The sequence below is a fragment of the Podarcis vaucheri genome (assembly GCF_965113315.1).
Source record: "Podarcis vaucheri genome assembly, chromosome: 1".
In the NCBI taxonomy this organism is placed as follows: domain Eukaryota; kingdom Metazoa; phylum Chordata; class Lepidosauria; order Squamata; family Lacertidae; genus Podarcis; species Podarcis vaucheri.
In genome coordinates this window covers 8,740,341-8,765,939 of record NC_138759.1, presented here as the reverse complement: position 1 = coordinate 8,765,939, position 25,599 = coordinate 8,740,341, and the positions used below count along the sequence as shown (strand labels likewise).

Here is a 25,599-nt window from a genome sequence, read left to right as displayed (position 1 = left end):
TTCCACCAGGTCAGAGCCATCACTGAGAAGGCCCTGGTCCTGGTGGAGGATAGTCTGACTTCCTTAGGGCCCGGGACCTCTAAACTATGGTTATTCATGGACCTTAAGGTCCTCTGCGGGGCAGACCAGGAGAGGCGGTCCTGTAAATACGAGTTGGAAGGGACCCTAAGAAACTGCCTAAGTTTTGTGCGGCTGTTCTCCGGACAAGATAAGGAGCTCCCTGACACAGAAATCAGGCTATCTGGCTTAGCATGGTCTTACCCTGACTGGCAGTGGCTGTTCAGGGTTTCCGAGAGGGGTCACTCTCAGCCCTACCTCATACCTACGGGACCGCCTCTCCTGGTATGCCCCGCGGAGGACCTTAAGGTCCATAAACAGCAACACCCTAGAAGTCCCGGGCCCTAAGGAAGTCAGATTAGCCTCAACCAGAGCCAGGGCCTTTTCAACACTGGCCCCGGCCTGGTGGAATGCTCTGTCTCGTGTGACCAGGGCCCTGTGGGATCTGATTTCTTTCCGCAGGGCCTGTAAGACAGAGTTGTTCCGCCTGGCCTTTGGCTTGGAATCAACTTGATCCCCTCTTTCCTTTTCCCTTTCTCCTTCTGTGATGGAACTCCTATTTGGGGACTTCCCTGGCTTTTTTCTGGCCCACGTAGGACCAGTCTGGATAGTTGGCCTTGGTGAAGACTTGACGTTTCCATCCCCCAAAAAATTCTTGATTTGAGTTCCTACTGAAATGAGGCTGCATTTTTAATGTTTTGGATTTGATATCCCACCTTTAATGTCGTATTTTAATCTTGTTTTTAAGTTGTATTTCAATCAATTGTTTTTATACCTAGTGTTAGCCGCCCTGAGAATGGTCTTGGATGGGGAGGGCGGGTTATAAATAAAATTAATTAATTAATTACTACTACTACTACTACTACTACTACTTGGAATTGACAGGAATTGAACCCAGGGCCGCCTTCTGCATGCAGGGCAGGAGCTCTAACCACTGGGCCACAGCTCCTCCCCTGTGGGACAATGGTTCCCTGCACAGGCTGTAACCTAACAGCGTTTCTTGCTGGCCGGTCAGGAAAGGATTCAGATCAACGTTGACTTTGCAAATCTACTGTACTGACAGGTTTTCCCTATTTTAATTGGAGAAATGTTGGAGGGTATGGAATGGCCAAGGGATGAGGGTGGCGCTGTGGGTTAAACCACAGAGCCTAGGACTTGCCGATCAAAAGGTCAGCGGTTCAAATCCCTGTGACGGGGTGAGCTCCCGTTGCTCGGTCCCTGCTCCTGCCAACCTAGCAGTTCGAAAGCACGTCAAAGTGCAAGTAGATCAATAGGTACCACTCCGGCGGGAAGGTAAACGGCGTTTCTGTGCGCTGCTCTGGTTTGCCAGAAGCAGCTTAATCATGCTGGCCACATGACCCGGAAGCTGTACGCCGGCTCCCTCGGCCAATAAACTGAGATGAGCGCCGCAACCCCAGAATCGGCCACGACTGGACTTAATGGTCAGGGGTCCCTTTATGGAATGGCCTTCCTTTGCTTCACACGCCACCCCCCAAACCCCCAAACCAAAGGCTTGTATTTCCCAGGTTCTCTGTTCATTCATCCATCCATCCATCCATTCCCCCCACAACACACATAATAAGCAAATACAGCATGATCAAATACCTTTCATTGTCAAACGGCTCATTGTTTAAAAAGCTTCAGTTTAAAACCCTAAAGATTGCTAACAGATGCCTTTTTTTGGCTTCAGACGGGAAGATGGGGGTGGGGTGGGGGAGCCGCTCTGGGGGTGGGGGAGAAACAAGAGCAGGTATTGAAAAGGGGGAATTATTTCAAGGTTCCACTTCCATATATCACTAAAGGATTTCCAGCATTGGCCAAACAGGTGTCTCTCCAGTAAGGACGGAAGCACACCAGTCTTCATTCATTGCTGGTCTCCGAGAAACTGGTACCTGGTGGTTCACGGCCCCAGACATCAATAAGCCCTGGAGCTTGTGGTTGAATGGCAGAACAGGTGTGTTGCATGCAGAATGCCCCAGGTTTGGTTCCTAGCTGCTTCTGGTAAGTTTGGGAAAAGACTGTAAAACACTGGCTAGCTGCTGCCAGTCAATGTAGCCAATATACAGATGATAATCCGATAGCAGGGCAATGAGAAATTCCAAAAAGAATGGTCCAAATCTATGGTCTACTTAATAGAAAACTGTACATGAATAAAGACGCTCACAGGACTGACGTTTATTGTAAACATTTGGTTAGACCATAAGATGCGGTAAATTAGTAAGGACTGTATGTTTAAAGCATAATACCAAAAATTATTAAGGAATTATAGACATTTATAGAATGCATACATAGTAAACACGCTTAAGTAAGAGTAATATAGAGAAACCAGAAGAGGGGTGGAGGGAAGTTAATTCAGATAAGATATAGATTTTAAGGAGAATAAAACTGTATTGTGTTTAAGATATTTGAATAAAATCAATAAAAATCACTGAAGGAAAAAAAAGATGATGATGATGATAATAAATTTATTTGTATCCCACTGTCCCCGGCCAAAGTCGGGCTCAGAGCATATAAATACATAGCTGTCAACGTTTTCCTTTTTTAAAGGGAAATTTCCTTATTCCGGATAGAATTGACAATAAGACAATAGAAAGTTGACAATGAGACAATATGCAATATACAATATATGCAAATAAAATAACATTCAACATTCATTAAAATAATATAGAATAAGTAATTTCTAAACAGCAAACCACAGTGCACAACATAATACAATACAAAATGAGATAGATAAGACCACTGGTCTGACTCTGTAAAATGCAGCTTCCTGTGTATTGAATTGCCCTGTGAATTTGTTCCTTAAAAAACACAAAAAACCCCACACTGTGCCAACAGTCACTATAATACAGCGGGCTGCTGTTCATTCTGCTGCCCAGAGACATCTAACTCGGCATCTGCAAAAAGCTTGCAACCTGCACCAAAATGGCAAATCTGAAGAGATACCAACTGCAAGGTATCAACGTGGCCAATGCTGTTCTCCATCTACACAAAGCAGTCATTCTTGCTAGCCGCCTGCGATTTTTATCACAGGCTGTCTGGCGACTGGAATTTCTATCCACAAAGGTAAGAGTTTAAATACCTGAGGGAGACAGGGAGGGAGGTTGTGTTTGAATGAAGGTGATGCTGCTGCTGTTGGTTTTTTTTAAATGATATAAAGTTGCTGATTTCACAGCTCAAAAGAAAAGCTTACTGCCTGTTCTTGGTTAATTACCAAAGCCTGGAAACCGGACTTTAAACGAGCTACTCCTGCAATGCCTGAACAGCTTTGGACTGTGCAAATCTTTCTCTGGCAATTTAGCAAAAGCCCTTCTCAGGATTCAGGAAACATCCTATCAGCTTCCCACAACCTGGTGCTCCTTTCATAGGCTTCAGAGCGTAACACTCTCATCAGATGGCAGGGATGTTGACGGAAGCTGTGGTCCAAAATATCAGAAGGGCAGTGGGTTGGGAGAAGCTGCTTTTGACTTAAGAAGACAACAGTTTTCAGTCTCTAAAATCGCCCGCTGAATAGTTTCAGTGATCTCCATCTGGCTGTTTGCACTAAGCTATTGAAATATGCCTATAATCTGGCTTGAACCCGGTCTCAGGTTATTATTCCACATTCTTCCCTCACTCCCTGTTCTCAGTTTACACTCGTGTGCACAGCTTCATTTCTTTCTTTAAATGCACACAATTGAAGGATTGCCAGTGGCCATCAATTGCAATGCTCCGAGGTCAGTGAATTCTACTTTTTATCTTTTGCCATCTTAGCACTGAGGGCACAGCTACATCCGAGGAGAGAAGAGTTCCAACAGAAACTGCTATTGACATTTGCAGGGCAGCACCAATGGATATTCTTCTTCTTCTTCAGCGATCACTTGTTGCCAAGTAAGATCGACTTCCATAAACCAAGTATTAACAGTGAGTCCGTAAGTGACTGTGGAGGCCAATTCCGAATCCACAAGTCCTTCCACAGTGGAGACATTGGTTCCCGGGCAGGAGTTGATCACGGTGTGGATTTGCCAAGCATGCCTTCCTCTTAGCATGTTTCTCCTTTGTGTTCTGAGTTCGAGCATCTTCAAAGCCCATGACACCTTTGGTAAAGGCTGTTTTCCAATTGGAGCACTCACAGGCCAGTGTTTCCCAGTTGCCAGTGTTTATACTACATTTTTAAAGATTTGCCTTGAGATAGTCTTTCAACCTCTTTTGTTGACCACCAGCATTACGCTTTCCATTTTTAAGTTTGGAATAGAGTAGTTGCTTTGGAAGACGATCATCAGATGCAGGAAACTCAGCTTTGGTCAAGGCTGTTTTCCAATTGGAGCGCTCACAGGCCAGTGTTTCCCAATTGTCAGTGATTATACTACTTTTTTAAAAGATTTGTCTTGAGTGAGTCTTTTGTTGACCACCAGCATTACGCTTTCCATTTTTAGGTTCGGAATAGAGTAGTTGCTTTGGAAGACGGCAATCAGGCATCTGAACAACATGGCCAGTCCAATGAAGTTGATGTTGAAGAATCATTGCATTTGGGTTTAACCGTACCGCCACCTGCTCCTACAAAGTGTTGTTGTTTAGTCATTTAGTCGTGTCCGACTCTTTGTGACCCCATGGACCAGAGCACGCCAGGCACTCCTGTCTTCCACCGCCTCCCGTAGTTTGGTCAAACTCATGTTGGTAGCTTCGAGAACACTGTTCAGCCATCTCGTCCTCTGTCATCCCCTTCTCCTTGTGCCCTCAATATTTCCCAGCATCAGGGTCTTTTCCAGGGAGTCTTCTCTTCTCATGAGGTGGCCAAAGTATTGGAGCCTCAGCTTCAGGATCTGTCCTTCCAGTGAGCACTCAGTGCTGATTTCCTTCAGAATGGATAGGTTGGATCTTCTTGCAGTCCATGGGACTCTTGAGTCTCCTCCAGCACCAGAATTCAAAAGCATCAATTCTTCGGCAATCAGCCTTCTTTACGGTCCAGCTCTCACTTCCATACATCGCTACTGGGAAAACCATAGCTTTAACTATACAGACCTTTGTTGGCAAGGTGATGTCTCTGCTTTTTAAAGTACTCCTTCATATTTAAACATCCCATATCCATCTGAGAAGGAGAACTCAGTAGCCTCATTTCCCTTTCTTATTCCACCCACCCACTGGCCTTAAAAACCCACAAACCCACAAAATCCAAATGAACTTCAAAGGCCTTTTCTATTGCAATCCGAAAATCCCTCCCCTGAGCGGAGTCATAGCTTGGGCTTCACTGTTTCACGTGCACTGCATTCCTTTCTTGGGGTCACTGCCCAGCGACTTTCTATTACTGCTCCGCAGCTTCACTCTTCTCTGCTTCTGCCTCCCTTTTCAGAATCAGCCAAGCCAGCCTCAATCTCCCATCTCTCGCCGCAGCCATTATGTAATAAATCCAGATCCCCCTCAATCAGGATGGCTTTTGTTCCTCGCGGCTTTGGAGTCCCCTTGATCGCTCGCACGGCACAGGCTTCTACAACCATTTGGCAGCCATGGGGAGGAAGGGGAGGACGGGTGGGGCAGGCAAATGAGAAGGGAAAAGGCAGACTCTATTCAAGTGGGAGGCCAGACTCCTCCGCAGACTGGATGCAAGCGGTGTGGGACGAGGGAGCACCCTCGGAGAGATCTAGGGCTCCTCTTTCTGGCATCTCCACGCAGCTTAGGCATTCATAATGTATTGAAAACACACCATCAAACGCCTGTGGAGTCTCGGCACCCATCGGAGGCCCCCGCCATGCCATTTTCTCAGTCCAAAAGTAGCTCAGGGATTTGTGAATGAAGGCATAAAGGACACGTCCCCACTACTACAGTATTCTTTGGGTGCGTTCACCCCATACATTTAAAGCAAAGGGATGCGGGTGGCGCTGTGGTCTAAACCACTGACCCTCTTGGGCTTGCTTATCAGAAGATTGGCAGTTCGAATCCCCGCAACGAAGTGAGCTCCGGTTGCTCTGTCCCAGATTCTGCCAACCTAGCAGTTTGAAAGCACACCAATGCGAGTAGATAAATAGGTACCACTGTGGCGGGAAGGTAAACGGCGTTTCCGTGTGCTCTGGTTTCCGTCACGATGTTCTGTGGTGCCAGAAACGGTTTAGTCCTGCCGGCCACATGACCCGGAAAGCTGCCTGTGGACAAATGCTGGCTCCCTCAGCCTGAAAGCGAGATGAGCGCCGCAACCCCATAGTCGCCTTTGACTGGACTTAACCATCCAGGCGTCCTTTACCTTTACCCTTTTTTTTTTACATTTAAAGCACTGTTATACCACTGTGTGCAATGACAGGCTCTGGCAGATTGAGCGGACGAGACCAATAGTGGGTCCAACGGTCAAGAAGGTGGTTTCCACATGTGCTGTAGAGGGAGGTGAGGGGCAGGTGGGGCTTGTCATCCTGGGAAGGCAGCCCACCTAGGAGGAGGAAAACTCTGATCTTAAACCTCTGTTGCCTTGTGGAGTATCTTCCCTATACAGTGGTGCCTCGCAAGACGAAATTAATTCGTTCCGCAAGTTTTTTCTTCTTGCGAGTTTTTCGTCTTGCGAAGCACGGTTTCCCATAGGAATGCATTGAAAATCAATTAATGCGTTCCTAGGGAAACCGCTTGCCAGGCTGGCGGTGCGGAGAAGGGCTTTTCTCCCCACCACAAGCCTTCAGGACAGGTACGGGAACAGAGGGGAAGGCGCGCAGCGCTTCTCCTCTGCACCCGGGGCTTGCGGTGGGAGGAGGGTTTTTCCTCCCCACCGCCAACATTCAGAACAGCATTCTGAATGTTGGCGGTGGGAAGGAAAACCCTCCTCCCACCCCAAGTCTTCAGGAAAGCCATCCGAAGCTGGGCGGCGGGAGAAGGTGTCCCCCCCCCCGGCATCGGAGCTTCGTTGCGATGCCGGGCGGCCGGAGGAGGCGTTCCCCCCCCGCCCGGCATCGGAGCTTCGTTGCGATGCCGGGCAGCGGGAGGAGGCGTTCCCCCCCCCGCCCGGCATCGGAGCTTCGTTGCGATGCCGGGCGGCCAGAGGAGGAGTTCCCCCCCCGGCCCGGCATCGGAGCTTCGTTGCGATGCCGGGCGGCGGGAGGAGGTGTCCCCCCCCCGCCCGGCATCGGAGCTTCGTTGCGATGCCGGGCGGCGGGAGGAGGCGTTCCCCCCCTGCCCGGCATCGGAGCTTCGTTGCGATGCCGGGCGGCGGGAGGAGGCATTCCCCCCCCGCCCGGCATCGGATCTTCGTTGCGATGCCGGGCGGCCGGAGGAGGCGTTCCCCCCCCCCCGCCCGGCATCGGAGCTTCGTTCCGATGCCGGGCGGCAGAAGGAGGTCGCGCTTCCCCGCTGTCCCGGAGATTTCCCTATGGGCTGTCGTCTTGCGAAGCAAGCCCATAGGGAAATTCGTTTTGCGAAGCGCCTCCAAAACGGAAAACCCTTTCGTCTAGCGGGTTTTCCGTCTTGCGAGGCGTTCGTCTTGCGGGGTACCACTGTATCTCGTGTACAGGGCAGTTTTTAATATTTGATGTTTTACTGTGCTTAATGTGTTTAGTCTGTTGGAAGCTGCCCAGCATGACTGGAGCAACCCAGACACATGGGCAACATCTAAATATCCGAAAACTGATTCTAAACCTCCACTGCCTTGTGGGACATTTTCAGGAAAAGAAAAGGCATAAACCCTACACAAATTAGGAGAGGAGACCCCAAGACAGCGCCTTGTATGCCTTCCAGCAACTCCTACAGCCAAGCAGGAGGGGAGAAGGGGCTTTGGGGATGCTGTTTTTATTTTGATTATGCATTTTGTGGTTTTATATTTTGATTTTATTCTGCGAACCACCACGAGACCTCCAGGTATAGGGTGGTATATAAATTCAACAAATAAATAAGTAATAAAACAAATAAAACAAATGACTTGCTCTGCTTTCCATTGGACCACAGCAGCGAGGCTGAAAGGAGGAGGGTCTTCTCATCTGGGCAGCCCAGGACCCCCCATACATGCTGCCCAGGTTTGGACCCCAAGGAGGTCACTTTGGTACTGCTAACACAGCAGTCTGGCTTCACCCCCGGAGGCGAACTCCATTGTCTCTTGAGACAGACGGATATCAGCAAGTCAATTCCGCCGAATTCAAACCATAAGCGTTGTTCACAGACACTGTTCAGACCACCTGAATGAAGTTCATGGACTACCGGTGGCCCACAGACCACAGTTTTGGAACCCTACTTTAAAATTACTGCATTGGATTCTTATCCCATTATACATGACTAAGCCATTTCTCACCTTCTCACCCCTTGCCTTTTCCTGTAAGACCTATTACAGTCGTTAAGAGTAGTCAACAGGCTCATCTCAGCTATCTGCCAATCTCACATTCCCACCACCCTTCTGAGAAATACCCCTCCCCACCTTCTCACTATATAGAAGGATCTGGCAACTTCTGTTTCAGTGTATCTGAAGAAGTGTGCATGCACACGAAAGCTCATACCAAGAACTAACTTAGTTGGTCTTTAAGGTGCTACTGGAAGGAATTTTTTTATTTTGCATTGCATGGGTTTGGACAGGGTGACCCTTTGGTTCCCTTCCAATTATACAACTCTATGAAATGAGCCATCTCTGCCTCCCTGCACTGTTCCTCTAGAGACGCCTCATTCCTTCCAAGCCCCGTTTGCTCCCCCCCCATCACTGAGCACCCAGATGGCTTGCCGCCATAAATACAGCGATGCTGCTTTCGCACTCGTTGCTTTCTAAACTGAACACGTCCTCATGCTGATGGCTTGTGAGGCTGCCTGCTAGCTAGGCGTAAATTTTGCACCAGCCTGGGAAACGTGGCCACAATTCGACATGGGAGCCTACCAGGCGGATGCAAATCTAACGGGCGGTGAAAATGGGCAAGCAGGCAAATTCCTCCCCCTAAAAAAGCATTGGTTTGTTTTAATCATGCAGGATACATTAGGCCCTGGGGTCATGAGAGGAGACCATAAAGAGCCCACAACGCAGCATTAAAGAAAAGATTTGGGCCTTTGCAGGATTGTATTTCACAAGCCTTGCCTTTTCGTTACCTGAGTTGTATTAAGATGCTTTGAGGGCATCCTTTGTATCCCATGAAATTACCGTGTTTTTCTGTGTATAAGACGCCCCCATGTATAAGACACCCCCTATTTTGGGGGACTGCAAATTAAGAAACACCCCTCAGCACTACCCGTGTATAAGATGAGTCCCAATTTTAAACCTAATTTTTTGGTTAAAAAAACCCTAGTCTTATACACGGAAAAATACGGTATATAAGATTCACCTGGTCTCTAGGCTCAGGCCTGAAATAGCGGAATGCTCTGCAGAAGACTCTTTAGTGCAGAAGGGAAATATTGAGGGCTGAAAGTGTTCCTGTGTACGAGGAGAAGCCTCGCACTCTGCACCCATCCTCTGCTGGTGTCAGTGCCAATACTCGTTTTCAATTGGCGAGTTAATTGCTGTTTTTTGGTTTTAAGTGGGCTTCTTAAGATTTTAGTTGTTTCGTTGCAATTTTCAGCTTCGCCTTGCGCATGGATGCAGATCTGCGATGTACACAGAAGATATGTGATCTGCCTTTTCTCAGTTACGGGTTTAGAGAGGTGGTTCCCAAGCTTACCACACTTGAAAACAGCTGTTGGGGGGGTCACTTAATGGTTTCTCAGTCTACTGTGGCAATCGAAATGCGCTGTGCATGGTCATAGGATTGTGGAGTCGGAAGGGACCCCCCCCCCAAGAGTAATCTAGTCCAACCAATGCCAACCAATGTGGCATGGTTGGCAAAGAATTCAAACTGTAATTCAATTAAATGTTATATTGTAAATAAAAGCAGCTATAAAAATACAGTCAAATGTCAACATGCATATTCAGTGTGATGGGTGTGCTGTCTCCTATCTTCAATTGTAAATCCACAGATGTGCAGACCACCTGAATAAAGCTTACAGATCACATTCTGGGAAGTCCTGATTTAGGATACAGTCGTGCCTTGGAAGTCGAATGGAATTCATTCTGGAAGTCTGTTCGACTTCTAAAACGTCCGGAAACCAAAGTGTGGCTTCTGATTGGCTGCAGGAAGCTCCTGCAGCCAATCAGAAGTCGTGGAAGCCCTGGCGGACGTTCAGCTTCCAAAAATAGTTCGCAAACCGGAACAGTCGCTTCCGGGTTTGCGGTGTTTGGGAGCCAAAACGTTTGGGAACTAAGCTGTTCGAAAACCAAAGTACAACTGTATTGCCTTTAGGGGTTCCTGAAAACCGGCCCCACACATCCTGCAAGATTCTCTTCTTTGTTTCTCAAACTTGTCCCGCAGAAGAGAAAGCAAAGAGCTGCGGAGGCAGTATTATCGTACTTTTAAAATCCTTCTCTTACCTTTTTCTTGCTGCAGTAGATCTGCCATTTCTTTTCTGCTGGAAGAGCAAACATGGCTTCTCTATGCTTATCTGAAAGGTCGAGCTCATCCTAAGGAGAGAGAGATGCCGTACGTCATGAAAACATCCAATTTATTGCATAGATTAGCATTGACAACTGTGAAGGAGAAGGGGATAAACCAACCTAAGAAAAGCCCTGCTGGACAGTGATGGTGAGGGGAGCCCTGGACCCTGGCACATAATTCTGAGGGGCCACAACCCAGCACCCCCATGACATGCTTCCTTGCTGAGGCCATGTGGCTGCCACCTTCTGGAACTGTGGGGAGGTGAGCTGAGCCCAGGCTGGGCCGTTGCGGCCACAGTGGCACCTCCTTCTCATTGTGGCTGAGTCGGAGCCTGGACTTTTCCCAGCCTGCACCGGTCCTTCCCAGGGTCGTCCCTTCCAGCATGTGCCCTGCAGCAGGAGCGCAGAGATGAGAGTCACCCGCTCACCGAAGACCCATCTTTGTGCCAAGGAGAGGCGGCAGGGAAAGGGCTGTGCTTGGCACCTCTCCGCTCCCCTCCTCCTAGGCCTACTGCAGCTCTGGCACTGCTGGGATGCCACCTTGGAGCTCGCCAAGGGCAAACGCTCCAACCGGCAGGCAACCTTCGTGAGAAGCGGCCGCTGCAGAGGCGCAGCGAGCAAAGTCTGCCTGTTGCCTCCTGCCTGACGCACACAAGGTGGTTAGGGGGGCTAATCCTTGCCTTGTCCTGGGCACTGCCAATGCACATTATGTTGACATTTCCATTCCACCTTAAGGAACAGGCACGGGATTGTTACGTGTCACGTGTCTGTTTACATTCCAGCACAGTATGCTGGGAACTTCCGTTTGTGTATAGCTTTTGTTTCCCCCCGTTCTCTCTGAGACGACACAAGAGAGAGACGACATGTTTCTTTGTCCTGATTTATGATTCATAAATCTGTAGTTGTAGTATGCTTCCGCAAGCCTCACGCCTATTCTGTGTGCGCAGTTCGATCTGCTGATAGTGTGCCCTGGCTCAGAAGCCCGGGTTGTTGATTTACATAGCTGCACGGGCCGATGGAAGGAGACGGCACAGCTGGGTCTTGCCAGCTGGCCTCCCAGCCCTCTGCATGTCGACACATTATGCGCTTGCTTCTGGATCAGGCCAATGGCCCACCCAGTCCACCTTCCTCTTCTCGCAGCCGTCAGGCAGATGCCTACGAGAAACCTGCAAACAGGACTGAGTGAGAGAGCACTCTTTTCTCTCCTGCGGTTTCCAGCAACTCATATTGAGAAGTGTTACTGCCTCCAACCATCCAGAGGTTTGCAGTGCCTCTAGGCAATCATGTCTGGTGGGTCATAGCTCTCCATGCCCACACACCTATAATTTCTGCAGCTCACAAGCTTCTAAGACACCCTCCCCAATGTTGGGTGATTCCCACAAGAGGGTTTACCATCTCTGGATGAGCTTCCCTTTCCTTCTCCAGCCCACAGCAGAAAGAGCTCCTGGAAGATCTGGCTCTTCACAACCTGTCAATGGAATTATTTTGGAGGCCTCTGAAGAGCTTTATCCTGCATCCTGTATGCTGGCCTGGTGCCCTCCAAATGATGCTGGACTCCAAACTCCCATCATCCCTGAGCAATGGCCTGGGACTGATGCGAGTGGGGAATCCTAGACCTCTGGCAAGAGGCTGGAGAAGGCTGCTCAACAGCTATGCAGACGGCAGAGTTCGTAGGACCTTTCCTTAGAGCAGATGCCCAGATGGGGAATTCCACAGCTACTGAAATTTATGGGAAAGGGATAAGCACGTCTTTGGATTAGAGGTGATCTACAAGACAAGCCATCGCCATGGGTCACTAGGGGATTAATTACCCAAATTGATCTCCAAACTCAGGTCACTCTGTAGATGGCTCGCTGAATATTGAGACGTTACTATGAATCGCAGGCAATAAATAAGGTGACGGGTGAATTCTGTGACCTCTTTTAGAGCTCTCCGCAATCTCTTTTTGTTTTAGCAACCTCAAACAATTTAGTATCGCCAGCTCCTCTCAATGTGGAAAGCTAAGGAAATATTCATTTAGCTTTCAGAAAAAAGTCCATCAAAAGCATTCATGATGCACCTGGGTATTATCTCATCTCCCTAGCCCCATCCCATTTATTTATTGAAAATATTTTCAACGCACTATAAATTACAACTGCATCTGATAGATAACCAAACAGCAGAGGCCTAGGTGAACAACCGTGTCTTTAAACAGCACCCAAAGCTTAGCAAAATCTACACCACTCCTATGCCAGCAGGAAGTGCGTTGCAAATTGGGAGGTATCATCGTTGAGAAATCTTATGGGCCTTTTATGCTCGTAGTAAGCCGCCCTCAGCAGGAGCCTAGCCAAAGTGGGATCTGCAACAGCTACAGCTTCTAGGTCAGATTCAAAGGCAGCCCCACAAAGAGCACATTACAGTGATCATCAAGGATCGCCTCTCCCCATATGAACTGACTTGGACCCTGCTATCATCATCTGAGGCCCTTCCTTGTGTGTGTGCCTGCTCTGCAAGAGGTCCGGTGGGTGGCAACGCAAGAAGGGGCCTTTTCTGTGGTGGCTCCCCATTTGTGGAGTGTTCTCCCCAGAAAGGCTCACCTGGCATCTTCATTATACACCTTTAGGCTCCAGGTAAAGCCATTCCTCTTTTCCCTGGCCTGTGGCTAATTAAACAATCTATGGCATATCCTCCAACATGATGAGTTCCAAAACCAAGTTCCTCCCATCTGTGCTCCCGTGCAAGATCACGGGGCTCAAAAGGCACTTTTTTGGCGTGTTCTTACAGTGCCCCAAAATGCGCATTTGAGTGCCACACGAGATCACGGCCCCCAAAAGCACTTTTTTGGGGGGCAAAATTGCACGAGAACATGGCAACAAAAATGGTCACTGTGCTCTCACAGGAAAAACCCGAGATTCCACGAACATTTAAACTGTGGGTAGGGTTTGTGATTTCTGTTTGTTACTATACTATGTATTTTTGTGTTTTTACATTGTAAACCACCCTGTGATCTTTGGATGGAGGGTGGTAAAGAAATTTAATTAATAATAATGGCGATAATGATCTTCTTGAGGTTATTAGCACATGGGGTCACCGCGGCACATTTGCGAACCATGAAGAATACTGGCTAGCTAGCAATCTTATGCATGATGAGCGAACTTTTGAAGGGGTGCACAAGAAAACCCCAGAGTTGGTTTTTTTGGACCCCGCAGATCGACAGGCGCTGAGTCAGGAGGCAGGTGAAGCAGGCAAGAATTCAAAGCTGCCGCCAGCCACACTCACAAATTGGATATAAAGGAACAGAAAATGGCCCCTTAAAATCAGTCCGAATGAGGGAAAGGATGCTTTTGCAGCAGTGACGGAACGCTGCCTTCATCGCCCCAGCTTGAAATTCTGCCACGAAATCCCTCTAGCAATCTGCACACTAGCTTCATCGCAAGCAGTTTCAATTAACAATCACGAAGCAGACTAATTAGTGAGCAGGAGATGCCAATTGGCAATTAGCTTCACAGCCCATCTGCATTTGTCCATTTGGGCATGAATGGAGCTTGCATATTAGGTAGCTAGAAACGGGGCTGGGGGGCAGGGAAAGAGAGAAAAACCACGTTGCTGAACGACCACAAGTCCTGCTGGAACCTCATATGCAAGCAGGAAAAGCCTCAACTCAATATTTTTAGAACCAATCTTGTTATCTTTTCAAATCAATTGTCTCTGAACAGGCCTCGTGCATTCTGTTGTTGTTTTAGTTTTGGTTCATTTAAAAGTAAACATAATTTGGCCACCCAAAAGGAACTCACACACCACAGTTTAAAAACCTCTGCCTTAGTTCGTTTCCATTTTGACTGTGCATCTTTCTCCTTCTTGCATACTGGGGCAAGTGAATTGTTGTCCGGCAATGCAGCTGAGGTCGTAGAATCGTAGAATTGTAGTGTCCAACTCCCTGGCAAATAAACATTGTGTTGTGGCAACTGCATTGTAGGTTTAAGGTGCCATCTGGCACCTAGCTTATATATCTGAGTTTCTGAGGGACCGCTGAAGGAGCTGGGCATGTTTAACCTGGAAAAAGAGTACAGTGGTACCGCAGGTTACAGACGCTTCATGTTACAGACTCTGCTAACCCAGAAATAGTACTTTGGGTTAAGAACTTTGCTTCAGGATGAGAACAGAAATTGCGCGGCGGCAGCGGGAGGCCCCATTAGCTAAAGTGGTACCTCAGGTTAAGAACAGTTTTTGGTTAAGAACGGACCTCCAGAATGTATTAAGTTCTTAACCTGAGGTACCACAGTAGACTGAGAGGAGATATGAGAGCCCTCTGAATGGCTGTCACATGGAAGAGGCAGCAAGCTTGTTTTCCTCCTGCTCTGGAGAGCAGGACTCGAACCAATGGATTCAAGTTACAAGAAAGGAGATTCTGACTAAACATTCAGAAAAAACTTTCTGACAGCAAGAGCTATTCGGCAGTGGACCGGTCTCCCTCGAGAGGTGGTGAACTCTCCTTCCTTGGAGGCTTTTAAGCAGAGGTTGAATGGCCACCTGTCATGGATGCTTTAGATGAGTTTCCTGCATCCAATGATCACCTTCCAAAGCAACTACTCTATTCCGAACTTAGAAATGGAAAGTGCAATGCTGGTGGTCAACGAAAGAGGTTTAAAGACTGCCTCAAGGTAAATATAAAAAAACAAGTACTTTGCAGGAGCAGGTGGCGGTACGCGTAAACCCAAATGCAATGATTCTTCAACAACAACTTAATCGGACTGGCCATGTTGTTCAGATGCCTGATTGTAACCTTCCAAAGCAACTACTCTATTCCAAACTTAAAAATGGAAAGCATAATGTTAAAGGTAAAGGGACCTCTAACCATTACGTCCAGTCGTGACTGACTCTGGGGTTGCGGCGCTCATCTCGCTTTATTGGCCAAGGGAGCCGGCATACAGCTTCCGGGTCACATGGCCAGCATGACTAAGCTGCTTCTGGTGAACCAGAGCAGCGCACGGAAACGCCGTTTACCTTCCCGCCGGAGCGGCACCTATTTATCTACTTGCACTTTGACGTGCTTTCGAACTGCTAGGTTGGCAGGAGCAGGGACCGAGCAACGGGAGCTCACTCCGTTGCGGGGATTCGAACCGCCAACCTTCTGATCGGCAAGTCCTAGGCTCTGTGGTTTAACCCAGAGCGCCACCCGCATCCCAAGCATAATGTTAGTGGTCAACAAAAGAGGTTTAAAGACTCTCTCAAGGCAAATCTAAAAAAAAAATGTAGTATAAACACTGACAACTGGGAAACACTGGCTTGTGAGCGCTCCAATTGGAGAAAAGCCTTTACCAAAGGTGTCATGGGCTTTGAAGATGCCCAAACTCAGAATGCAAGGGAGAGATGTGTTAAGAGGAAGGCACGCTTGGCAAATCCACACCGTGATCAACTCCCGCCCGGGAACCAATATCCCCACTGTGGAAGGACGTGTGGATCCAGAATTGGCCTCCACAGTCAGTTATGGACTCACTGTTAAAACTGTTTATGGAAGACAATCTTACTCAGCTACGAGTGATCGCCAAAGAAGAAGATTGCAGGGGGTGGGACTGGATGACTCTTGGGGGCCCTTCCAACTGTAAATTGTTCAAATAAATAAAAGATAAACAGAGCCCTTGTGGCTAGTAGCCACTGCGTAGCCTCATCTGGCTCTAGTCTGATGGGGCTGATTGGGGCATTCACAATTCTACTTATAAATGTTGGGGATTGCACCCGAAACCTTTTGTTTGCAAAGTATACACTCAGCCCCTGAGCTACAGCTCTTCCCTGACCTCACAGGAACGATGCAAGGATAAAAATGGGGTGGGTAGAGAACTATGTGTGCCACCCTGAGTGCCTTGGAGGCCAGGAGAGAAAGAAAGGCAGTAAACAAAAGCCAGGCGCGGATTGCAGAAGTGCTGCTCATGCTTCTAGAGGGAGTCGTGATTCCTGCAAAACCAGTTTGCCAGGTGAGCACAGCATGGAAAAGGGAGCATGTGCATCTCTGACAGCAAATGCTGATAGCTAGAATACTGTCTTCCCGGTGTGTTAGCAATGCTTTCAGGGCAAGAAGCAATATTTTGCCTGGTGCCTTCACTATACAGTGATACCTAGGGTTACAGACGCTTCAGGTTACCGACTCCGCTAACCCAGTAATAGTACCTCGGGTTAAGAACTTTGCTTCAGGATGAGAACAAAAATTGCGTGGCAGCAGTAGGAAGCCCCATTAGCTAAAGTGGTGCTTCAGGTTAAGAACAGTTTCAAGTTAAGAACGGACCTCCAGAATGAATTAAGTTCTTAACCCAAGGTACCACTGTACACCTTTAAGCACCAGTCAAAAACGTTCCTTTTCAACCAGGCCTTTGCCTGACTTGATCTACATCCTGTACCAGAAGTCAGCAAACTTTTTCAGCAGGGGGCCGGTCCACTGTCCCTCAGGCTATATTTTGAAGAAGAAGGAAAAAATGAACGAATTCCAATGCCCCACAAATAACCCAGAGATGCATTTTAAATAAAAGGACACATTCTACTCATGGAAAAACACTTTGATTCCCAGACCGTCTGCGGGCCGGATTTAGAAGGCGATTGGGCCAGATCTGGCCCCAGGCCTTAGTTTGCCTACCCATGTCCTATACAGTGGTACCTCTGGTTATGAACTTAATTGGTTCCGGAGGTCTGTTCTTAACCTGAAACTGTTCTTAACCTGAGGTACCACTTTAGCTAATGGGGCCTCCCGCTGCCACCGCACTGCCGCCACACAATTTCTGTTCTCATCCTGAGGTAAAGTTCTTAACCCGAGGTACAGTGGTGCCTTGCAAGACGAAAAGAATCTGTTCTGTAATTCTCTTTGTCTAGTGGTTTTTTCGTCTTGCGAAGCAAGCCCATTGACAGATTAGCGGATTAGCGCTATTAGTGGCTTTTAGCGGTTTAGCAGCTTATCGGATCAGCTGATAAGCGGCTTAGCGGCTTAGAGAAAGGGGGGAAGGGGAAAAAACCCGCAGGAACTCGCAAGACATTGTCGTCTTGCGAAGCAAGCCCATAGGAGATTCGTTTTGCGAAGCACCTCCAAAACGGAAAACTCTTTCGTCTAGCGAGTTTTCCGTCTTGCGAGGCATTCGTCTTGCAGGGCACCACTGTACTACGTCCGGGTTAGCGGAGTCTGTAACCCGAAGTGTTTGTCACCTGAGGTGTTTGTAACCCAAGGTACCACTGTATTCTTTTAAAAAATGCTGGCTCTTTTGGGTTTTTTTATTGGGTTGTTGGTTTTGTTTTGGTATTATGTATTTGATATTTTATGTGAACCACCCTGAGACCTTCGTGTATAGGGCGGTATAGAAATTAAATAATAATAATAATAATAATAATAATAATAATAATAATAATAATAATAATTATTATTATTATTATTATTATTATTATTTCCTGCTTCCAACATACCGTCCAAGGTAATAATTTCAATTCATAAAGCCTATCAAACTGGGTGTAGTCTAATACTTGGTACCAACCAGCCCGTTTTTAATCCTCTATTGATGTCATCCCAAACCCGGTTCGATGGGTGTGTCAACATCCTTTGAAACGTAAGGCTACATTTCCATTTTGAATCGCCCGGAAAATAACGAGCAAAAGTCAACATTCAGGGTGTGTGCACACCCTGCTTGCACCACAGTTACACACACGCAGAGTCAGCAGATATGAACACAGCTGCTCCATCCCTTATTTCTCATACAGCTGGATCAAGGGCTTTGGGCTGTGCTGCAAGATTAAGCATCTCTCTTGTGCTCACATCAGTTTGTGTGGCGTTTCGTCACAGATTGTGGGCTCCTTCCCAGGGCACAACATTCAACGAGCTTCTTCCAAATCAACGTTTATTAGGAGTGCCAGCTCTAATCCATTTAACAGTGGTAGATCAACTATAGTTTAATCACAGATTTGTTCTTTTACAATGCCCTAGAGAGATCCATGGGGTGCCCTAGACTGAAGGACCCAACGACACCAGGAAAGGAGGGAGGATCCATGTTTCCTGCTTCAAATTTGACAGAGAGAAAAATGGATGTTCTCTTCTGCTGGTATCCCGTACCTGGCAGGAATGTTTTAATTCCAGGGGAAAAACAGTAAGACCATCTCAGGAAACTGAAGCTGACAATGTTTGTCAAGTGGCTCTTAAATCTAGATTTCTATAGTACCAAAGGAATACAAAGGTGTCCCTGTTTTTGAAAGGCATTTGGTTCTGGCATTACTAGAAAAGTACAGCGGTACCTCCGGTTGCAGACGGTGTTAAATTGTGGGTGAACATATCAGACGACACAGCGATTCTTCAAACAGCTCTTGTTTATTCACAGACCCCGAACAGAACTGAACTGAAGGGTTCAACAAGCCTGCTTATATAGAGCTCCACTACAACGCAACAGTAACCACTTTCTGTAACTATCCAATCACTGAACGTCACTTTCAATCCCTTATTTGCATATGTGGACCCGAGTGAAAACTATCTACAGTATCCCCCTGCTGGCCCAGGGTGAGAACTTCAGTGCATAACAGATGGGATCCGTTCTGGAGCTCCGGCCAGACCCTGAGGTTTTCGCAACTGGGGGTTCCTGTTCTGCGCATGCGCATGGCACAGTAGAGCGCTTCTGCGCATGCGGTGAGACCCGGAAACATACTTCTGGGTTTGCCGCGTGCGTATCCCACAGGATACGTAACCAGAGGTGAACATAAGTATGGGAATCACTGTAATATTCTGTAAATTCCCCCAAAGATAGATTAGAGATATGCTTCGCAATATCATCCACTCTCCATAATTTATTTCCCGCAATTCAATAAAAAGGTTTTCAAAGGTTTTCAGCTCACGGTAGGATTAAAACTGCAAACAGCCAACTGAACATTTAAGATGCAATAAAATTAAAAGTTAAGAGAAAGCAAATTGATTGTAGTTCTAGTTTGCATGAATCCAATTAGGCTGTAATAAAGAGGCCTAATTAGCAAACGGGTTGGCAGGAAGCCTTAGAGGGCAAACAAGTTGGGAGGCTAAACAAGAACAGAACAGGCAACTCCCAGCTCCACCCAGTCTGGAGCCCCCTGCTGAACAGACTGTATAAAGACACTAGTATGTGTCTCCTGCTTATTGATGGGCAATACAGTGATACCTCGGGTTACATACGCTTCAGGTTACAGACTCCACTAACCCAGAAATATTACCTTGGGTTAAGAAGTTTGCTTCAGGATGAGAACAGAAATCGCGTGGCGGCGTCGCAGCGGCAGCAGGAGGCCCCATTAGCTAAAGTGGTGCTTCAGGTTAAGAACTGTTTCAGGTTAAGATCGGACCTCTGGAATGAATTAAGTACATAACCCGAGGTACCACTGTAGGGGCAAGGAGAATAAGAGGAAGCACTTTCCCCCCATACATTGAATAACTTGCTACCACAAGATATTGGAATGGCCCCTAACTGAGTTAAGCCAATTTATGGAGGACTGTTTTTCAAAGGCTAAAAGGTAAAGGTAAAAGGACCCCTGACCATTAGGTCCAGTCACGGACGACTCTGGGGTTGAAGCGCTCATCTCGCTTTATTGGCTGAGGGAGCCGGCGTACAGCTTCTGGGTCATGTGGCCAGCATGACTAAGCCACTTCTGGCAAACCAGAGCAGTGCACGGAAACGCCATTTACCTTCCCGCCGGAGCGGTACCTATTTATCTACTTGCACTTCATGCTTTCAAACTGCTAGGTTGGCAGGAGCAGGGACCGAGCAACGGGAACTCACCCCAGAGCAGGGAATCGAACCACCGACCTTCTGATTGGCAAGTCTTAGGCTCTGTGGTTTAACCCTTCAAAGGCTAGGTAGCTAAATAGAACCTCCAGCTTCAGAGGCAGTGTATCTGCGAATATCTTGGAAGATGAAACAGGGGGAAGCTTTTACCTTCTGGCCCTGATTGTGTGCATCCAGCTAGCCACCGTTGGGAACAGGATGCTAATACATCGTCCTGCATAACTGCAATTTATATTTGTGTTTTAGCACGCAGAGCACTGCACAATTTTGTTTTGTAGGGGAATGACAGGAGCGGGGACCTACGGAACCCTCTGGGCTCCTTTGAGAGGGAAGGGGGGGATATAAACGGAATAAATAATATGCATTTAACGCCACCTATTTGCCCTCCCTCGGATGAAAATCTCCAGGAACAGGCAGGCACCTGTCAGAACTAAAGAGTGTAATGCACACCCCCAAGAATAAGGCAGGTTGGATACTCATAGCACCGTGACCTTCCCGGCGTCGGGTTACACTTAAACCTTTTAACATAAAAGCTTTGCCTGACATTTCTTCAGCTGACTTGTGCTAAATCGCTAGTTACCAAGAAAACAAATTCACACCTTCTTTAGGCTTAGACCAGAAGCCAAAGTCAGACACCTCTGACTAATAAGCAGGAATAAACAAGGGAGAGGCGCTTGGAAAAAGTGACTCTCTCCTCCCAGCTTCCCTCTGCTTATTAGATGATCTTATTGTGATCTAAAGACACTAGAAGAATCTGCCGGATGACGCCAGTGGCATCCTATTCTCACAACGGCCAGCCAGAGTGCTTAATGGGGAACCTGCAAGCAGCACTGGCAACCGTGGAGGGAGACCCTTGTCAAACTACAGTTCCCAGGATGCTCTGGGGGGAAGACATGCCTGTGGTGTGACGCTGCTTTCAAGGCAGCGTGCAGATGAGCTTTGTACGCCGCAATCATCAAAGACCTCAGGCGTCACCACCAAGGCGGAGCAGCACTCGATGCTCGTTTTTAAGACGCAATGATTCAGAAGGCTGCAACCACTTCACAGCCCAATTTTTATGGCCGGATTGCTTTCCTTGCATCAGCAACATCAAGCACTTCAAAGTGTGTCGTTCTCATCTGGGTGGGGAAATGTTAGTGCTGGGGACGGGCGGGCAAAGCTCAACAGATGCGAAATCAGCTTTGGCGAGAAGAAAATGGGACGGCTCAGTTGGTTAGTGTGTGGTCCTGATAATGCCAAGGTTGCAGGTTCGATCCCAGTTAAGGGACACTGCATATTCCTCTTTTTTTTGCGTCAATAATTTTTTATTATTTTCTTTACACATTCTTTCTTACAATACATTAATCAACATATAAACCTTTTAGCTCTGCCGAGCTTGTGACTTCCCTCCCTCCCGCCAGTAGGTATCTCTTATCAGATCCATTTGCGTACAATGGTACCTCGGGTTAAGTACTTAATTCTTTCCGGAGGTCCGTTCTTAACCTGAAACTGTTCTTAACCTGAAGCACTGCTTTAGCTAATGGGGCCTCCTGCTGCTGCCGCGCCGTCGGAGCTCGATTTCTGTTCTTATCCTGAAGCAAAGTTCTTAACCTGAAGCACTATTTCTGGGTTAGCGGAGTCTGTAACCTGAAGCATCTGTAACCTGAAGTGTATGTAACCTGAGGAACCACTGTATTTTATCTTTTCACATCTTCTATTATCTACATTGTAGGAGTTACTTCAGTCCTGCTAGTGTTTTTAAATTTGTACAGCTGAGGGACAACTACATATTCCTGCACTGCAAAGGGTTGGGCTGGATGACGCTCAGGGCCACTTCCAACTCTACAGTTCTATGATTCTAAACACAGAAATATAGCATGTGGAAGAGGAGGAGGAGACCACAGTCCAGCGGTGAGTTACATGCAAGTTCCCTCACAGAGCTACCAGACCCAGAGGTGTTTAACACACAATCCCTTTTACCAGGGAGTTTGGGCAATGGTGTTGTCTGCAACTGACAGCTCCTGTCTGTTTCTACACAGGGAACAATCCCAGCCCAACCGGTTGCGTGCAATGAAGATGCTGTAACCCACTGGTTCTCAACTTGTGGGTCCCCAGATGTTGTTGGACTACAACTCCCATCATCCCTGAGCTCTGGCCTTGCTGGCTAGGGGTGATGGGAGCTGTAGTTCAACAACATCTGGGCACCCATGGGTTGAGAAAGGCTGCCTAACCCGTGGGTAGGCAAACTAAGGCCCAGGGGCCTAATCTGGCCCAATCACCTTCTCAATCCGGTCTGCAGACGGTCCGGGAATCACCATGTTTTTACATGAGTAGAATGTGTCCTTTTATTTAAAATGCGTCTCTGGGTTATTTGTGGGGCATAGGAATTCGTTCATCTTTCCCCCCCCCCACAAGGTCTGAGGGACAATGGACCGGCCCTCTGCTGAAAAGGTTTGCTGACCCCTGCTCTAACCCTTAGCTTCAGCTCTCCGTTGCTTAAAAATATATATATTTAAAGATATCCTCAGGAATCCTGTGAGTTTTCAAGCAGCCCTGTAGTGCCCAGTCAGTTTAACAATTCAGGGGATCAAATGAAGTAAGCGATCTCAGCTGGTGGTTAATTTATAAGATAGCGTCGCTGCAAACGCTGCTGACACCGCTCAAAGTTTTGGAAAAGGCAGGCAGGCAGAGGGAAGAGTCTCCATCCAGACCAGACAGTTATCTCCAACTAGAAAGCGGAGAGATTATGGAGAGATACAATCCATCAATGACATCTGGCAGGGCAGTTGCCGCTCCTGTTGTTGCTGGGGTATTCCGACTCCCCACCTCTTCATTATTAACAAGTGGCACTTAATTCATTTGCTGTTTCAGAAAGATAAAAGAAACACGCAAAAGCCCTCCAGAAATATATTACCATCTGAAGACATCTGTAATTTGGGGCAGGTGGGCTGTGGGGGACAAAAAAGCCAATACATACAAAATAATAATAATAATAATAATAATAATAATAATAATAATAATAATAATTTACTTATACCCCACCCGTCTGGCTGGGCCTCCCCAGCCACTCTGGGTGGCTTCCAAAAGAATATTAAAATACTATAATACATCAAACATTAAAAGCTTCCCTAGACAGGGCTGCCTTCAGATGTCTTCTAAAAGTTTGGTAGTTATTTCTCTCTTTGACATCTGGTGGGAGGGCGTTCCACAGGGCGGGTGCCACTACCGAGAAGGCCCTCTGCCTGGTTCCCTGTAACTTGGCTTCTCGCCGTGAGGGAACTGCCAGAAGGCCCTCGGTGCTGGACCTCAGAAAATGCTACTTTCATGCAGCTTTAAAACAAAAAAAAATTAGGAGGAATGTACAGCAGCTCTGGGAATGACAAGTGGGGAGAGTGGCTCATAGTCAGTGGTGGTGTTGTGGTGAAGAGTGTTGGTCCAGGACCTGGGAGAACAGGATTCGAATCCCCACTCCAGCCACAAAGCTGGAGTGAGCTGATCTTGGGCCAGTTACTGCCTCTCAGCCTAAGCTATCTCTCAGGGTTGTTGTGAGGATTAAACGAGGGGGGGGGGTACAATGTACGCCACTTTGAGCTCCTTGGAGGAATATAAATGTAAACAAATGGATAACTATCTAATGTGGTGCAATGGTTTTATGCTTGCCAAGCGGAAGTTTCCCCCCCACAAGTACCGTATTTTCCGCTCTATAGGATGCACCAGACGATAAGACGCACCTAGTTTTGGGGGGAGGAAAAAATTTGAATCCCAGAAGCCAGAACAGCAAGAGGGATCTGGCTTCTGGGATAACAGCGCCAAGCATCTTCAGGGCAGTGGGATGAAGGCTTCCCCTGCCCGGAAGAGGCTAAGGCAGAAGCCAGGACTCGCTGAAGGGGCGCTGCGCAGTTCTCCCTCTTTGCGCAGTGCCTCTCCTTCGCAGGAGAGCCAGAGAGGGAGAACCGTGCAGCGCCCCTTCAAGCGAAGCTGGAGAAGGAAGGAGACCCTTCTGTTCCTCCTTCGGCTTCGCTGGACAGGCATGTTGTGGGGCTGGCGGTGGGGAAAGCCGAGCTTCCCTCACCGCTGCTCCCCGCGCTTGTGGGGCTGGTGAGAGAGGCTGGGTTCCTACCCCTCCCCCAGCCCCAGGGACCACACATTCGCTCCATAAGACGCACAGACATTCCCCCTTAGATTTTAAGAGGGGGGAAAGTGTGTCTTATGGTGCGAAAAATACGGTACCCCATGCCCACCCCGAGTCTGCTCCAGGGAAGCTGGGGAAAACCCAATAAAAAAATTAGGAATATGGGTAGGGAGTCCCCATTGTGGAAGTGTAAATCTTACCTACAGCTGCTTGCATGCTCTTCATGGTCACTGTAAGATGGAGATGCTGGGATAAGTGGACCTTTGGTCCAAACTAGCAGGGCTTTTCTTCTGTTGGGCCTATGGTCTCGGTCCAGTATATCTGAAGGAGCGTCTCCACCGCCATCGTTCAACCTGGACACTGAGGTCCAGCGCCGAGGGCCTTCTGGCAGTTCCCTCGCTGCGAGAAGCCAAGTTACAGGGAACCAGGCAGAGGGCCTTCTCGGTAGTGGCACCCGCCCTGTGGAATGCCCTCCCAGCAGATGTCAAAGGAAAAAACAACCACCTGACTTTTAGAAGACATCTGAAGGCAGCCCTGTTTCGGGAAGCTTTTAATGTTTGATGCATTACTGTATTTTAATATTTGGTTGGAAGCCGCCCAGAGTGACTGGGGAAGCCCAGCCAGATGGGCAGGGTATAAATAATAAATTATCATCATCATCATCAACATTATTATTTATTTTGTGAGCCAATCAAAGACTTAATCTTTCTCTCTCTCCCCCCCTCCTCTTCGAAACACCTCCAAGTTTTCAAAAGCTGCTCACTGACACAAGTCCGCCTGCCATGGCTTACCCCAATGTCTCCTGTCAGAGTTTCCATGGGACAGCTCTTCTACAAGCAGGAGGAAGTAACAGGGAAATGTTCTCCTCTACTGGTTTCAGTACAAACTGCAAAATTCAAGTAGCAAGAAAGGAGAACTCGGCTAAACATCAGGAAGAACTGCCAGAAGAGCTATTCGACAGCAGAATTGTCTCCCTTGGGAGGTGGTGAGCTCTCCTTCCTTGGAGGCTTTTAAGCAGAGGTTGGATAGCCATCTGTCATGGATGCTTCAGCTGAGATTCCTGCATTTCAGGGGGTTGGAATAGATGACCCTCGGTGTCCCTTCCATTTCTATAATTCAATGATTCTAACAATGTGCTCTCTGAAGCTCACCAAGTCCCTGAAGCTAATTCCAGGGCCCACATGCAGGAAACTTCACTTGCAGATGAAATCTATCTACCAGCATTCAGCACCTCATTTTTCCAAACTTAACCTTTGGTTCTCCACACTTCCGCATAAATCTATGGCACTTTTTAAAAATGTCCTTAT

General features: G+C 47.7%; 1 protein-coding gene across 2 annotated transcripts in view; it reads right to left on the bottom strand.

Annotated features, from left to right (window-relative positions):
• Positions 1 to 25,599, bottom strand: part of DAAM1 (dishevelled associated activator of morphogenesis 1) — a 190,779-nt gene that overhangs the window by 92,658 nt on the left and 72,522 nt on the right. For both annotated transcript variants that reach the window (XM_082216882.1, XM_082216883.1), the window contains exon 3: positions 10,376 to 10,465. In XM_082216882.1, coding sequence (XP_082073008.1) covers positions 10,376 to 10,465 — 90 coding nt within the window. The remainder of the gene's footprint in view (positions 1 to 10,375; positions 10,466 to 25,599) is intronic.